Raw genomic sequence first — 17,163 nt, 5'->3', positions numbered from 1 at the left:
AAAATATTCATCCTCCCCTTCAACACTGGTGCTATCATAATGCTTAGGATTAGGACTAAGTGGAAAATATGACACTCTATTAATAGTCAAATTATTATTTGCTGGAAATTCTTCATCCTCCCCTTCATCACTCGTGTTCTCATAATCCTTAGGATTAGGACTAAGTTAAAAATTTGACTCTCTATTTATTGGAATTTTTTCATCCTCCTATTCGTAAATGGTATTCTCATAATCCTTAGGATTAAGACTAAGTGGAAAATTTGAATGTCTAATTACTATAAATTCTTCATCCCCCCCTCCCCTTCGTTAGTGGTGCTCTCATAAACCTTGGGATAAGGATTAAGTGGAAAATTTGACTCTGGAAATTATTCCCCCCCCCACCCCCCCATTCATCAATTGTGCTCTCATAATCCTTAGGATTAGGATTAAGTGGAAAATTTGAATCTCTATTTACTATAAATACTTCATCCTACCCTTTGTAAGTGGTTCTCTAATAATCCTTAGGATTATGACTAAGTGGAAAATTTGACTCTCTATTTACAGGAAATTATTTTTGCTCCTTCATTAATGTTGCTCTCATAATCCCCCAGATGCGGGTGTTATTAATATGAGTTAATGAACCGCATGCAGCAATGGAAGCTGTCCTGGCACTTGGACAGTTCCAACAGCTTGCACACTCCTGCAGCAGATGATATGAAAGGTGAAAAGCGCAGCATTAAGGCTATGTTAATGACATTCAATGCGCATCCGGCTTGAGAAATTCGGCAAGGCGATTTAACCATGGCGCGCTCTCTGGTTTCTGCAGATGATATTCAAAGCCCCTTCTTCCTTTGCTCGTTATTTTTTCCGCACCCCTGCTCTGTTCAGGGTGACTGGAAGCTCCTCTGGTTCTTCAATTCGGTTTTCTCAGCTTGTGCCTGGTCCCCTCCCCTCCAGTTCTGGTCATCTTCTTTACCTAAACTCCCTGTGCATCCATCCATGGCTCGATGTCACGGCATCCCACGTCGTGGTGGTAATTCGGGCAATCGCGGAGTCTTACGTCGTCGTCGTGGTTCTGCTCCTCAGAACATCACTCCTTTAGCCTCTGCCTCTCCATCCTCCCCGCCTTCTGATCATTTTCGGCCCTCTCTAAATAGTTCCTTTCAAACCACTCGGTTTAAGTTCAGGAGCAGGTTCAATAAGCCTTTGATTTCTGCCAATATCACTGTAATTTTTACGGAGGAGGAAGATGAGCCCAGTAGTTTGGACAACATTTCCATGTCTCAGTCTCAGTCTCAGAATGCGAGCGAATTGCAGGGTGAGATTGCTGGGGTAGTGCTCAACGTTGACAATATGCAGAATGAGGATGGATTCTCGAAAGCCCCTCAACCCCAGCCTGCTTCTTCACAGGATCAAGTTCTTGCTTGTGAACCAGCGAGTTTCTCAGGAAGCATTCTGAATCTAGTAATCCTTCCAGATGGCAGTGTTATGGGCACTGAAGATAACGAAATGGTTGCATGAATTAGATCTCCTAGCCAGGCAAACAAGGACGTGACCGACTCTCTTAGTCATGATTAAAGAATTCTGGTTCAAATGCTCTGTCAGCATTCTCCTCTATGATATGTCGTCCTCAGGTTATGCTTCTATGGTTTTTGTTCTATTTGTTCATGCCTCTGGCATTGTTTTTGGTATCAGCATGAATTGCTATAGTTTTCAGTTCAGAAACACTTACGGCCTAGATAGCCTGGTTTTTGACTTTTTTGTAATGGCAGCTTTAAAAGATTGTATCTCAGCAAATGAAGAGCTGCCTCTGAAGCTGATATGTCAACTATAGGTCTGCATAGTTTTTGTCTTCTAGCTTACTTCAATTCTCGCTTCAAAGTCTATCAATTATGTAAGATGATTGAAGAACGCTATATGGATAAGCTTCCTTGGTGGAGGGCTGGCTACGGCCCCCTCAGAGGTCTAGGCCTCTCTGTAAATATTTTTATCTTTTTTTAATAGAAATAGTCTTTACCCAGAAAAAAAAAAAAAAAAAAAAAAAGATGTTGCTCTCATAATCCTTAGGATTAAGACCAAGTGAAAATTTTGACTCTCTATTAATAATAAAATAATTCCTATTATATTCATCAATATGAATAGAGTTGTTATACGATGAAGATGTTGATACTCCAAAAAAAAACTTCACTAATAGAAGAATCCATGACTTTCAAACAAAATATGTTAAATGACACAAATGACAATTTATAACTTAGAGATTGAAAATTTTCCTCTAAAGGCCCCCCCCCCATAATTTTTTGCCAAAAATTTACCCCACAAAGATCTCCCCCAAAAACTATTGTTGAAAATATTTCTTGAAAAAATTTCGTTTGAAATATTTCCCTCCAAAATTTTCATCTAAAATTTTTTTGAGAACATTCTACTAAAATTTTGGTTTTCAAAATTTTGACCTTGCTTTCTATTCAAAATTTCCACAGAACTTTTTCTTTAAATTGCATTCCTTCAAAATTAAAATAGATCTTTTACTTAAATTATTTAACATTAACTATGTAACTAAATTATATATATATATATATATATATATATATATATATATATATATATATATATATATATATATATATATATATATATATATATATATATATATAGATATATATATATATATATATATATATATATATATATATATATATATATATATATATATATATATATTTTTTGTTGGGGGATCAAAAGCCTCCCAGACTTCAGACTTTCTTTGGCTGCCAAATCAGGTTGGCGTCTGATAAAGATGGAGAACCTCTGGACAAGAACGGTAAAAAGAAAATACATTGATCCAGCTCCCCTGGATGAGTGGATCAAGAACCCAATCAAAACTCAAAAGAATGCTTCTGCTATCTGGAAAGCCACCTTGGAATCTTTTAAGGTGATAGAGCAAGGTCTAGCTTGGAAGATCGGGAATGGCAAAAAGGTAAAGATTGGGAAGGATCCTTGGGTTGGCTGCAATGGCAACTATGCCCTTCCCCCTGACCTGATTCAACAGTTGGAAAGGAAAGGCCTTCGCTTCCTCAGCCAAGTGGAGAAGCGAGGTCTCTCATCCATTTGGGGGCAAACCTGGAAGAATGGAGAAGAGTTGGATCTGGAACAGAGATGGTGGAACGATTGGAATACTTTCACCCAGGAACTCTTCAGGTCCAATGTAAGGCTGTCCGACAGGCAAGATGAGCTAATATGGGCGCATGCAGACTCCGGGTCATATGCCCCTAAGAATGGATATTCCTTTCTTATGACAAGGAAAGGGTGGGGAGATCCGGAGTGGTGGTCAAAACTGCTCAGGAAACTTAAGAGCCCTCCAAAATCTAAAATCTTTTTCTGGTGTATTTTAAGGAGCAAAATCCCAACCTGGGATATATTACAGACCAGATTCATGCACGGGCCTGGGAGATGCACCTTATGCAAAGCAGAAGCAGAATCCATAAACCACCTATTCCTAAAATGCCCGGAATCTCTAAAGATATGGGGTGAGACTGGAACACTTTTGAACAAACAACTTGTCTGGGAAGGCAACAATATCCAAGAAGCCTGGCAGAAGTGGTGGAATGAGCATCCAGATGGAAACCTTCGCAATCTCCCCCTAATCATCAGCTGGGGGATATGGATAGCTAGAAACAAGAGTATCTTTCAGGACAAAGAGACCCCGGTAGCAATCATAGCAGCTCAGGGCGCTGCCATCTTCTCTAGTATTCCAGAACCTAAGGAATCCTCCTCCCAAAGAATTGTTCCTGAAATTCAGATCGCAGAAGGAATCCCATGGGCTTTCTTCGATGGAGCATCCCAAAACAACAAAGCAGGAACATGACTCGTCATCTATGAAACCCCATCTCACTCCCTAAAAGCTTCCGTGGGGCTAGGATCTGGCTCCAATAACTATGCAGAATTACTTGCCCTCAAACTTCTCTTATGCTGGCTCATTCAAAGGCACACCCTCACTATTCAAATCCTTGGGGATTCCCAAAACGTGATCAGATGGGTAACCGGTCAACGTACATGCAGTAATCAATTTTTAAAACAAATTCTGGGAGAGGTTCAAATACTGAAAACAATGTTTAATAGTTTTTCCATATGTCACATTTACAGGGAAAGAAATGACTTGGCGGATAAATTATCTAAAGATGGTCTTCAACAGGATTTGGGCAGCTGGCAAATAGAAGAAGACGAACAAGGCCAAATCAGAAGATCAGACCAGCCTCCATACATTCAACCGTCCTGATATCTCTGGCAGGGATTTTTTTGTTGTTTCTCGGATTATCAAAAATTTTGTGTATATATAAAATCTCAAAACAAACAGAAACAACAATGCGGCTTTTCTAAAACTTTTCAGCAATGGGTTGTTTTCCTCAATCATGAGGAGACCCGGTTTTGTCAGTTTTTTTACAGCATGACAGCTTCATAGTCTTCTGTGCATGTTATTTGGGCACAAAAGAAACACAGGACAACTCAAATCAGGGATAGCTACAGCTCCTAAAGGGAACAGTTTTTAGGCATAAGGCAAAATATTTTGTAAACCATACTTGACAGAACTCAGAATGATCAGTGATGCTTCAGCATATGCAATGTAAACTTTTTATAAACTTAATAAAAAGTTTCATTTTTTTCCTTTGGAAAAAACTAAATTATTTTTTTATAATTTATATTTTTTTTATCCCACATTGAATAAAAGTTAATCTAAAACTATAATATTAAATATATATTGATTTTTCTTTATTTTAATTTTAATCCCACATTCAAGAAACACTAAAGCAATCCTGCAATTTTCGCTATATAATAACTTTCGTTGTTTCTACTCCTCACATCACATCAAGTCTTCTAGTTTTTGTTAAAAAGTTTGGAGTGATTTTGAACAGAAACTCCATTGTCATCGATAACACATTCAACGAGATTTTTTTGCATTTCAAAGGTTAGTTTTCCTTCTATTTTGACCATCTAAAGAGGAATTTGGGGAAAATCTATCGTTTTATGGTTTTTATGCTCCAAAACTAATTTTTTTTTACTGTTTTTCTTGTGTTTTCTAAGATTTGTTTTTAATATCATATTTTAGGGGAAAAACCACATAAAAATTTCATTTTTTTAAGAATTTTATAGCAAAAGAGACGGAAACAAAATCTCAAATTTGTTGGGTTTTTAGGAGAAAAAATAAGAAAAATCATATTTTTTTACTGATTTTAAATGAAAAAACCTAGTGTTTGATTTTTTTTTGGAATTATTTTTATTTTTATTTTTATTTTTATTTTTTTTCTTAGGGGAATTTTATTTCATTGATTTGAAATTTATGAAATCATTGAAACAAGGCAGACCTAGGTTCAAAACCCCCTAAGCTGACTGATTTACAACAAAGTAACTAGACTGTAAACCCCCATAATTTTACTAATAATTTCATGTTAGGTGGGTTGATGGGTTCGTCCATGACACCAAAAGAAAAAAACTATTCCTTTAAACAAAAGTTACATTTATTTCATTTTTTCTTCAAAATAAAAAACCATTTAAAACAATTTTTTATTTTTATTTTGATTTTTTTTTTTTAATTTAGAAAATTTGGCTGGGGGGAGTCTTTGGCCAAGGGGTTGAATCTTGGAATTGACCTGTCAGCTCAAGGGTAGCCAAAGGCCTGTGGGTGGTCTTGTCAAGCCCATGGAAGGCCTGCCTACTAAGCCGAGGTGTCTATTTGACGAATTGACCCGTCAACCTAGGGTGCCTGAAAGCTCGTGGGAGGGACTGTCAGGATCGATTCCAAGAATTGACCCCTCGGCCTAGGGGTGGCCAAAGGCCCGAAAAAGCACATTTTTTTTTAGTTTTGATTACAAAAATATATTTCAAGATTTTGTTTTTTTTTTTGTTTTTGTTTGTTTGTTTATTTATATATATTTATTTTTTTAATTTTAAAATTAAATTTAAAAGTCTTTTTAATAAATTTTTATATATGTTTTTTTTATTTTTTTTTAATTTGTATTTTTTCTTTATATTTTTTAAATTAAATTAGAATGTATATTCTTACTTTTTAAATGTTTTTTGTTTTGTTTGATTAATTAAGATATGTGTTTTTTTAATTACACACACACACACACACACACACACACACACATATATTATCAGGAAGATGTCATCAAAGAAGGTCTCTGTTAATGTTTCTAGAAGAATGACAACAATCACATCATCTAAAGTTGCAGTTGGATGCTCTATGAATATTGTTGAACATACCCAAACTGAGATACATGGTAAAACTCAGGAAACTAGCCCATCAAATACATTCAAGATTGTTTCAGAATGGAGGAATGCATAAGACATATATAAAAAAAAAATTACATGGCATGTTAAAGATAGTGAAATCAATGAAAGTATACATACCTATCTATATTGTGGTATGATTAACTTTAGTGCACCATAAGAGGTGATACAAACATATTTTTGGTGCCGAATACAAACATTGTTGATGTTCTTACAAAATTTCCCAAGACACATGAAAATGTTAGATATCATCTCTCAAAGGTCAAGTATGAAACATATGAAGAATCTACAAAGCTATGTGAAGAAATCACAAGTCAAAATTGCAAATAACATTGTAAGTATGCTTATTTATATTTATGTGCTATGCATTATTATAAGGATAATTATAATTTTTATAAGTTATTGATCATTGACATATTATGTTTTGTTTGATATGATTTTACTGAGAGTCTTTTAGTGATGTTGGAGGGTATTTATTATCTAAAGTCAAATATGATGAATGTGATCATCAATTTCCACATAGAGATATAAGAAGAAAAGAGAATGATGCAAAGAGCAATAACTCATGAAAATGCAATAGTATATATAGGGGATCAATAAAGAATCACAAAAGTGGATCAATCTAGTAAAGCTGAACATGTTTCTTTTGAAGAAGTGCAAGATTAAGTTGAAGTTGAAAATTATGTTGCCATTAGTGAGGAGGATATGATAACTATTATTTGAAAGAAGAAAAGAAATAAAACACCAAAACAAAAAATTTCCATCGACGTTTATTTTTGAGAGGACACAATGTTATGAATACAAATATTATGTAATTGGAGGGAACCATTTAGTAAATGCTAGGAGACAATTGATCGCGGAATATCCCAATAACTCTCTTTTTGAAACAATGAGATGCATCATTTATACTGGTTTAATAAAAACAAAAGAAAATTTATTGGCATGGGAATTTCATCTAAAGGGTCAGATTTATTCATAATGAATTTGAAGAAAAATGTGGTAGGGATAAGGCAAAAGTTAGTCTAAGCTTTTAGAAGGAATGTTGTATGAAAATAGGTTATCAAATTGACGACAAAATCAATTAAAAGAGTGGAAAATTAAATTCACATTTATTCAGAGGTACGGATAATATTTTCTAGTTGGCATTTAGAACTAGGGAGATATGGGAATTGATTGATAAGATTTTCAACGTGTGGGAGAATATTACCATAAAATATCACAAGGTAAAAAATTCTAAACAGTTAATATTTATCAACAGTAAGATAGGTCTTGAAATCAAGCAACTTACACATCATATGACTATCACACCTTGGAGAACAATGCAAGGAAAAAAATGATGATAGACTAGTCAAATCAATACTATCTCGTGTGAAGTTATGTGAATTATCATTGGATAAAATGTGCTCAGAATTTTAAAAGTAATTTTCTTGGATTATTTTTATTTTTTTCTTAGATTATAGTTTTATTTTAAATATAACATATTTTTGTTGGCAATATTTGTTATACATATCACTATATTAACAATTTTACTTTATTTATTCAGTCATAAGATTTATATGAAAATACAAGAAAATATGGTTAACATGTTGAATGAAGAGAGTTGGGATGATGTTGTATTCAACTACTTAGAATCATGCTCTACAACAACACTTAAATATTTTTATCTTGCATTCAAAAATGTATGTTGATTTATACATTCATTTTATTTATATGTAAACTATTATTGTTATATTACTTATACATATATTTGTTTATTTCATTAAAGATGCCAAAGAAGGATGCAAATGGAGTACCAAATACTTTCAAAATCTTTATTGAAAAAATTGAGTTGGAAAGGTTGAGAAAGCGACGCCTTAGGAATGTTGAACTTGATCCTAGTCTTACTAATTTCATTTGGAATTCACTCGACACTATCTAATATCAAATAATACAAGGTGATTGTAAAAACATTGAAAAGCTTGTACTTAAAAGAGAATATTCCCTAGTTATTGCAGATATTCCCCATGGTTTCAATTTCGTAGACATTGGATATGACAGTGAACCTTATACTTATCAATCTTTTAATAAAGTGGTTACAGGCTTTGAAGAAGTCACAACATCACCACTTTGGAGATTTGTGACATTTCATTTAGACCCACAATTTGCAATGTTATTAACAAGCTTCAAGGGAAAAACAAACTCAAGGATGCAACTTACATGGTAAGACATTGAATTTGTATGTTTGATTAATGTTTAAAAAAATTATTTATGTACAAATTAATTGATATTTTACTATGTCATGTTATAGGAAAAGTTCAAATCTTATTTGTTTCGAATATTAGCCAATTAGAAGAGATTGTCAGCTCACCCATGTTGAATGTTGAAGAAAAGATGATAGTTATAAACCTTTTCTGTTGAATCGAGTAGATGAAAAGAGCCATAGCCAAGTACCGGTTCATGTTGTTGTCATAAGAAAATTGACATATGAGGATAATTATGCAAAATGAGAGATAGTTAACATTTATCAAAAACCACAAACATTAATTAAATATATTATAGATTTATGTCCAAGTAAAGGAGATTGAGTTTTGGATTTATTTTCATGTTCAAGTGCTAAGTTTTATTATATAAAATTGAATTTCAATATTTTATTTTTTATTTTTTGTGTTTATACTAATTTAATTAATTATTTCTTTTGTGCCTGATGAACAGGTACAACACTAGCATGTTTCCTACAAAAAGGAAGAAATTGCATTGTCATTGAAAAAGATTCACTACAATGCAGTTTTATTCAACATAGAAATAATGCTCTTCAATTTTTTCTAAATGCAATGCAAGAAACTGGTTTGAGGAAAGGGGATTTTAATGAATTGCATTTGGAAGAAAATGCAAAGGAACTTCAACCACGAATATATGGAATTATTGGAAAAAGATACTTTGGGATATTTGGAAACATCAAAGATCCATTCAAAGAGGAAAATGACCAAACTAAAGCACACAATATTATGGAGGAAGACAATAATGAAGCTCTAAAAGATGATGACCATGGATTATATGATATTATTGATCAAACTTAAGTTATGCTTGCAAACCAAGCTCAATTTCGAGAACTATTAATTAGTTATAGTTGTAATGTTTTGAATTTGAGATCATATTCAATTGTTGTTTTTATATGCTTAGCATTTGTATTATTTGATTTTCACTATAATTTTTATGTGAATCATTATGTTTTGTAAAGCAAATGTGATTACTATTATTTTTTGACATAAAATTCATAAATAAACCTATTTTTGAAAATTTTTTCTTTAGTATTTTCCCATTAAAATTTGACAAGTCATTTATAATAAAAAAGTCTAAAAACGTGTATTTGGTTTTTATAGCTATATTGAAAATGTGTATTTTTTTCAAATGTTTAAAATTATTGTTTTTTAGTGACAATTATTCGATATGCATTGAAATATTAATTAAAGATAAATAAACATATAGAAAATCCTAACTTTAAAATATTGGCCTTTTTTTATTAACTACGCAAAAAAATCAAAGATTTAATTACAAAAAAAATTGAAAGGAAAAATAAAGAAATAGAGACTTGAAAAAAACTTAAAAATAAATATATCATGGAAGAAGAAGAAGACATTAGAGAACTTAAATAGTAAAAAATAATCCCTCTGAAAAAAGGGGTTGATATTACATATACACTTTTCAAAATCAGTTGAAAATCACTAACATTTAAAAAAAAATGTTCATATTTTATACATGAGAAAATTTATAGTGTCAAAAATATGCTAAAAAAAAATGTATTTTGAATCAACACTTTTCAAAATTAGGCAATCTTTTTTCTACCTCAAAAAGCGGGTAATCAATAAAGCTCTCATTTGATTGAAAACTATGTTAGTGTAGAAAATCTTGTAGATTCACAAGCTTATGCAGTTTACTAAAGCATAGGACAAGAATCTACTTCTACTTTCAACTAGTGAAACCAAATAGTTTGATGAAAACAATATGAACAAGAAGAAGATAAATCAATGGCACATAACACAATAAGTATCCAGGGAAAGCCACAACTCAAAGTTCCTACTATATATAATGCATTAATGACAAATATGAATGTAGATACAAAGTTTTTTCTCACTAGAACAATAACGCACAAGTATGCTCAACTCTCTCAGCTCACAAGCTAGCTCTTTGCCAACACATAGCCAATTCTGCAACTGTCCAGGCCCCTAGTCTCTTGTGTAATTCATTAGATAATTTTCATAACATACATCAATTTGGTCCAACCCATCCCTGCTTAAGCCCATTGTCCCAAGTTAGTAATTTATTTTTCATATCCATCCAAATGGAAAATTTACATTTTGTAGGAGCATGTAGTTTTTGTAATGAGCTCCACCATCAATTAGGAGCCTTAGTGAAAGTGAATTCTACATAGGAGGAATAACCTATTTTTGTAGTGAATTTCTCGTTAAGGGGGTTTTTATTACATATTAGATCATATATGACGTCCTCTTTCAATCTGACAAAGATGGAGATGAGTCTAGTCTAATGGAGGAGTCCCATTTAGATTCTTCAATTCTAGAGAGACCAATATCAATAAATGTTTTCTAACTAGCTCTTCCCCATAATTACAGAGTTTGTGCCTTAGCATATATTAAAGTATATATGCCTACAAAGTGTAATTGGGTTAGGAGAGGGGAAAATAATATAAAGTCATTTCTATTCCTGAGGTAAGGATCTAGGCCCAACTTAACTTTTATGCCATTCCCAATGTGGTAGGAATTCTAGGAACCCGTCAATGGAAAATATAAGACCGAGGCTTTCCAAACAATTCATCCTTTTATAGATTTTTGTGGTTATTATAACCATTTGTCAAATGACAAAGTGGGGAGTATTTTTATTTCATGACCTTGCCCCAAAGAGGAGTTTTGTGACAAATGCCAAAGGCTGCAAGAAACCAATGCTTTACTAAAAATAAAGATATATTTTATGCCCCATTCTCCTAGTTTTTTCGGTTTGGCTACATTTTTCCATTTTACTAGGGGGATACCAACGAATTTCCTCAATACATCCTAGAGGAAGTGGAAAATTGTTTTTTGGATTTTCATTAGAAATCCTTTGGGAATATATGTGATATGAATCCAATACATGAGAATGCTTTTGAGGAAAGCGTAAAGTGACCTCCCTTGGAGAGAAGGCATTAACCTATAACGAGATGTAAGACTCAATTATTCTATAACTAAAGCAAGTTAAAAAAATTATAATTTTTTGGATTGAGGTACGAATCGAGGTATTGGAATCAACTAGTTAGTTTAAGCTATTAGAAAGGAAAAATTGAATCTTTTTAGGAGTTGATGTGTCCATGCAAAGCATATGAGATGATGCAAGATTTTCCTCTATTTCCTTGCATTCCAGTAGTATTTGAAGTGGTAGAATATACATCTAAGCATGTAAATGTCATTTTGAGAAGCAACATAGAACAGAAGAATGTCGTCAACAAAGAAAATATGTGACAGGGGATGAGAGTCTAAAACCAAAATTCAATGTAGGTCTCCCTTAGATTTAATGTCCATGAGTACTATACTAAGGGCCTCAACAAGTATAAGGAGGAGAAGCTGAGTAAGTATACATCCTTGAAAGAGGAGGCAAGAAAAAAATTAAATATAATATAGAGGAAGTAGACCCCGTATAATTTTGTAGTTAACATTGTAGCAAGATATCAATTTCTAGTCGATAAAGGAGACCCCATTATATTTTTTTGGATAATATAAATAAATGTGTAGTTGAAATAACCTAGAATATTACTAGAAAGTTGATATTTTTGAGCAACTTTCAAGATTTCATGTTTTAGGAAATCATAGAATTCAATATAGAATTCTATAGGGAGACCATCAAGGCAAGGAATCTCATTTTTTCATATAAAATATAGTTGTTTGACCTCATTTTTAGATACCTCTTCTTCAAGAGTGTGTTTCATATCCTATGATATTAGTTGGGGGAAGAGAGAGGTGACCTTCAATATTTTTTGGATGAGGAAACTAATAGGTTCCTGAAAGGTGACATAAAATGTCTTACTCTCTCCATGTTTTTTCTTTGAAGGAGTACATTAGGGATTCTTCTTTCCTTTATATTATCCAAATATGATTTATATTCTTTATAAATGATGTAGAGTGATAAAATAATTTTTTAAATTGTCCTTGTCTTTTCTCCATATCACTCAAGAGTTTTCAGTCCCCATTTGATTTCTTGAAGATTAAGGGAGGGTTATCTTTCTGATTCAAGGGAGTATAATTTAGCCAAACTTTGGATCATGTAAACTCCAAAGGATGTGTCACCATGTAGAGAGTAAATACCTTGTTTGAATTTGACAAGTATATCTTTTTTCTTTCTTCGAGAAAAAAATTAACCATATTTTGTGGCTGACTTAAGTTGGGTGCCAAGTATCCTTGACTAAATTCCAGAAATCTTCTTCAAGGAACTAAGAGTGGTTGTATTTGAGAGGTAGGGGGGTCCATATTTATCCACTCCCATAAAGAGGATAATAGGAAGATGATATTGTATACCTCTTGATGAAACCTAATACTTGGAGGATATTTGAGAAGATATGAGGTCCATCACAACCAAAAATATATTCATTCTTGTATATGACCTCATCATATATGTAAATGTTTCTCCAGGTGGGTAATAGTTTTTTCCGGTAAGATAATCCAAGTGAATTTTTTCTAGGAGAGTGATGCGGGAGCACCAGCACCAAAGCAAGCAAATGTGGAGGAGAAGATCACAACAAAGGAAAGTCTGCCTTAAAGCAGAAAAGATAGATTTAAAACGGATAAAGCAGACTTAAAGCAGATTTAAAACTTGCATGCATCTTTTGTTGGAGGAAAAGTAGGAGAGGATAGGATCAATCCTTCCTCAATCTCTTATATAAATGTAATGTGATAGGCATGTAGTAGATATCTCTCTGTTGTGAGGAGAAATTTGGAGTGAAGATGTACCCGAGCGTGAGCTCGTTTCTAAGGCTGAAATGCCTTAATTTTGTAACCGTGTTGTTTGATATATAAACCTGGGTTTAGTGTTGTGCGTATATGTGTTTTATAATTGCGTTCATTCTGTGTGTGAGCTTGTTTTATTATCATATGTTATTGTTCTGAGTATTATGAATATCATCGTATGGAGGGCAGAAATTGTTGAATGGCGTTGAGTGCCAGCGAAGAGGCGATGTGTATGCATGGAGCTGGTAACATCCAACGCTGGTGAAGGAGAGATCGGTTGAAGATAATGTACAACGTAGGAAAGAGTTCAATATCGAATTGTAAAATTCAATGCCAAACAGGTGACGACAGTGATTATAGAGGGCGGAGCAACCGAGATTGATCATCGCATCAGCTCAGCGGTTTACCACTTCTGACTTCCGATTATATCACAGCAATTCCGATTTCTGACACTGTCGATTATTAGAGATCGCCGAGTAAAGAAATGTCTGAACATATGTATAGAATCTTTGTTTTTTTAAAAGCATTCAATCATGTGTTTTTAAATAGCCATAATGGAACCAGCAACGTCGCATGCGGTTAGTTATAAATCAGTTTGACGTGAATCGGGACTGGAGAGTTCAATCGGAACCATGAACGCTATATTTTTTTTTGAATTCAGAATTGGATAAGCGGGGTTTCATATTGACATCAGATCGGAGTTGGGATGTGTGGTTGCCGATGTCTACAGCGGCGCCATATTATTTTAAAAGGATATATATATTGCTGTGTATTCTATTACCTTGGGAAGTGAAGTTAGACTTATATTGCACGCTTAAAATGGTGTTTAAGGGATGATCAATATCTAATGTAATTCCACGTTTTAAAAGTTAGATCGCTTCCATTTAGGCTTGTGGGCCATAACCCACAGGCCCAGGTTCAAATTTATCTTGGAATTGGGATTTTGGGCAACCCCCAAATTCTCGTCCCATCAGTTTGGTATGAGAGCTAGAAAAAAGATTCTGCGGAAGGAGGTACAGTTCTTAATAAAGTATGTTTGGTTGTGTAGGTAGCAGCAGAGGAAGGTGAGAAGATTGCAGAGGAAGGTGAGAAGATTGCAATAGCCTAGAGTGATTACCAAAAGACCAGATTCGGAGGAAAGGATTGGTGAGGTAAGATGCAGCAAGGAGGGAGGACTTGCTGTTGCAGAGGTAGATTGCAGCTCACAAGTTGAAGTTATTATGAAGACCAAAAGCATATGACCAGGAGGTCATAAATTTTTGTGCCTCGGGAGTATGATGCGAGAGCACCAGCACCAAAGCAAGCAAATGTGGAGCAGAAGATCACAACAAAGGAAAGTCTGCTTTAAAGCAGAAAAGATAGATTTAAAGCAGATAAAGCAGACATAAAGCAGATTTAAAACATGCCTGCATCTTTTGTTGGAGGAAAAGCAGGAGAGGATAGGATCAATCCTTCCTCAATCTCTTATATAAACGTAATGTGATAGGCATGTAGTAGATATCTCTCTGTTGTGAGGAGAAATTTGGAGTGAAGATGTAGCCGAGCCTGAGCTCGTTTCTAAGGCTGAAATGCCTTAATTTTGTAACCGTGTTGTTTGATATATAAACCTGGGTTTAGTGTTGTGCGTATATGTGTTTTATAATTGCGTTCATTCCATGTGTGAGCTTGTTTAATTATCATATGTTATTGTTCTGAGTATTATCAATATCATCGTATGGAGGGCAGAAATTGTTGAATGGCGTTGAGTGCCAACGAAGAGGCGATGTGTATGCATGGAGCTGGTAACGTCCAATGCTGGTGAAGGAGAGATCGGTTGAAGACAGCGTACAGCGTAGGAAAGAGTTCAATATTGAATTGTAAAATTTGATGCCAAACGGGTGACGAGAGTGATTGTAGAGGGCAGAGCAACTGAGATTGATCATCACATAAGCTCAGCGGTTTACCACTTCTGAGTTTCAATTATATCACAACAATTCTGATTTCCGACACTGCCGATTATTAGAGATCGCCAAGTAAAGAAATGTTTGAACATATGTATAGAATCTTTGTTTTTTTAAAAGCGTTCAATCCTGTGTTTTTAAATAGACATAATGGAACCAGCAACGTCGCATGCGGTTAGTTATAAATCAGTTTGACGTAAATCAGGACTCGAGAGTTCAATCGGAACCATGAACGCTATATTTTTTTTTGAATTCGGAATTGGATAAGTAGGGTTTCATATTGACATTAGATCGGAGTTGGGATGTGTGGCTGTCGATGTTTACAGCGGCGCCATATTATTTTAAAAGGATATATATATTGCTGTGTATTCTATTACCTTGGGAAGTGAAGTTAGACTTATATTGCATGCTTAAAATGGTGTTTAAGGGATGATCAATATCTAATGTAATTCCCGTTTTAAAAGTTAGATCGCTTCCATTTAGGCTTGTGGGCCATAACCCACAGGCCCATGTTCGAATTTATCTTGGAATTGGGATTTTGGGCAACCCCCAAATTCTCGTCCCATCAGAAAGTCGAGAAGTAACCATTGAGATGATTTGATCTAAGTTGGGGAGCTTAGATATCTTGAAGAGTGAGAGTGAAATTTAAGTCATTTCCTATGATAAGAGTAGGCCTATAAAAGGCACCTAAAGTAGTGTGGATGTCCCAATACGAGACATGATCTACAAAGGGGTTATATAAATTTAGACTGGATAGATCAAGGCTGAGCTCCTTGACCTCCAAGCATATAGAGATAACAAAGTTAAAGATTGAGGTGAAAATTTCTTTATAAGAAGGGATCCATCACATAAATAATTCTCAACATAGATCAATTAAGTCTAACATAGAAAAGGACTAGTTTGGAAGCTAAGAATTGAAGGCCTCTGACACTAAAACCCCATCTACCATGGTATCCCAAATAAGGATAATATCTGGCTTATATGTGTATAGATGGTGCTTGATGGCTAGCATATTTTGGGCACCTTTGAACCCATGGTAATTGAAGGAGAGAATAATCATCTATGAATAGTTTTGTGCGTTGTATCTACCTTAAGAACCTTCAAAAATCTCACTTCTTTTTGTTTTTAGATGTCCAGAAAAATATTTTGTTGCAGTTTTAGGAGATGAGACTTCCTACCTATCGATTTAGTAAGGATAGGATTTAGGGCCAAGCCCCCATGGGAGGAGGAAGAGTCTATGAGGAAGTTCAACAAGCAAAGGGAATAGGGGTTCCAAGGAGGGGAATAGGTCAGATATGGAGGAAGGAGGGGAGAGTTCATTAGAGAAACCGAAGGAGGGGCTACAAGGGAAGAATGAGGAATAAAAGGCCTACCACCTAGGGTAGTTCATTTTAGGATGGAAGGGGAGGGGAAGGGGGTACCAAAGGCCCAAGAGGACCAAGCAGAGGATCCCCATGAATCAAAACCCACAAAACAACAATATGTGATGAATGAAAGGAAGAAAAATTAAAGGGATAAAATCTACTATAATAAATTTGTAGTGGATCCTTTGGAGTGCATTATTTGATTGATAAATAAGATGATATGTGGTAGGGGATCCCCATGAATCGAAAACCACGACCCAACAATAGGTGATGAATGAAAGGAATACAGATTAGGGGGATAAACCCTACAAAAATAAATTTGTAGTGGATTATTTGACTGATAGAGAAGATGAGATTTGTGGAGTGCTAGGGAGAGAGTCTATTAGAGGAGTGGTGGGATCCTTGGATGTAGAAAGCCCATGTTTTCTCTTCCAAGATATTATAAAACACTTTGTGGGGTGGGAAGAGGTGATTCTACCACAATGTAATTGTAAATGCCCAATTTCATGAAAGATATGACACGCAAATGGGAGGTGCTAGTAGTATACCTTTTGTGTCCGTGTAAAATATTCATACTTAATTTCAATGTCTCCAATTAGATCCTCATGGGTATCGAACTCAACCTGAATT

General features: G+C 34.4%; 1 protein-coding gene across 1 annotated transcript; it reads left to right on the top strand.

Annotated features, from left to right (window-relative positions):
• The first annotated feature begins 2,773 nt into the window (after window positions 1–2,773).
• Window positions 2,774–3,841, top strand: LOC149186867 (uncharacterized). Its single transcript, XM_089409478.1, has one exon. It carries the CDS (start codon window positions 2,774–2,776, stop codon window positions 3,839–3,841), a length of 1,068 nt encoding a protein of 355 aa, XP_089265604.1.
• The last annotated feature ends 13,322 nt before the right edge of the window (window positions 3,842–17,163 follow it).

This window comes from Pinus tabuliformis, chromosome 3_1 (assembly GCF_031772625.1).
Source record: "Pinus tabuliformis cultivar Carrire ecotype Pingquan chromosome 3_1, CPIR1, whole genome shotgun sequence".
NCBI classification, from domain to species: domain Eukaryota; kingdom Viridiplantae; phylum Streptophyta; class Pinopsida; order Pinales; family Pinaceae; genus Pinus; species Pinus tabuliformis.
The sequence above is the reverse complement of the archived record's forward strand: the minus strand, read 5'-3'. Positions and strand labels throughout refer to the sequence as shown.

Bases quoted from the DNA above. Each gene is read 5' to 3' on its own strand.
- LOC149186867 (XM_089409478.1), top strand. From the start codon at position 2,774: ATGGAGAACCTCTGGACAAGAACGGTAAAAAGAAAATACATTGATCCA.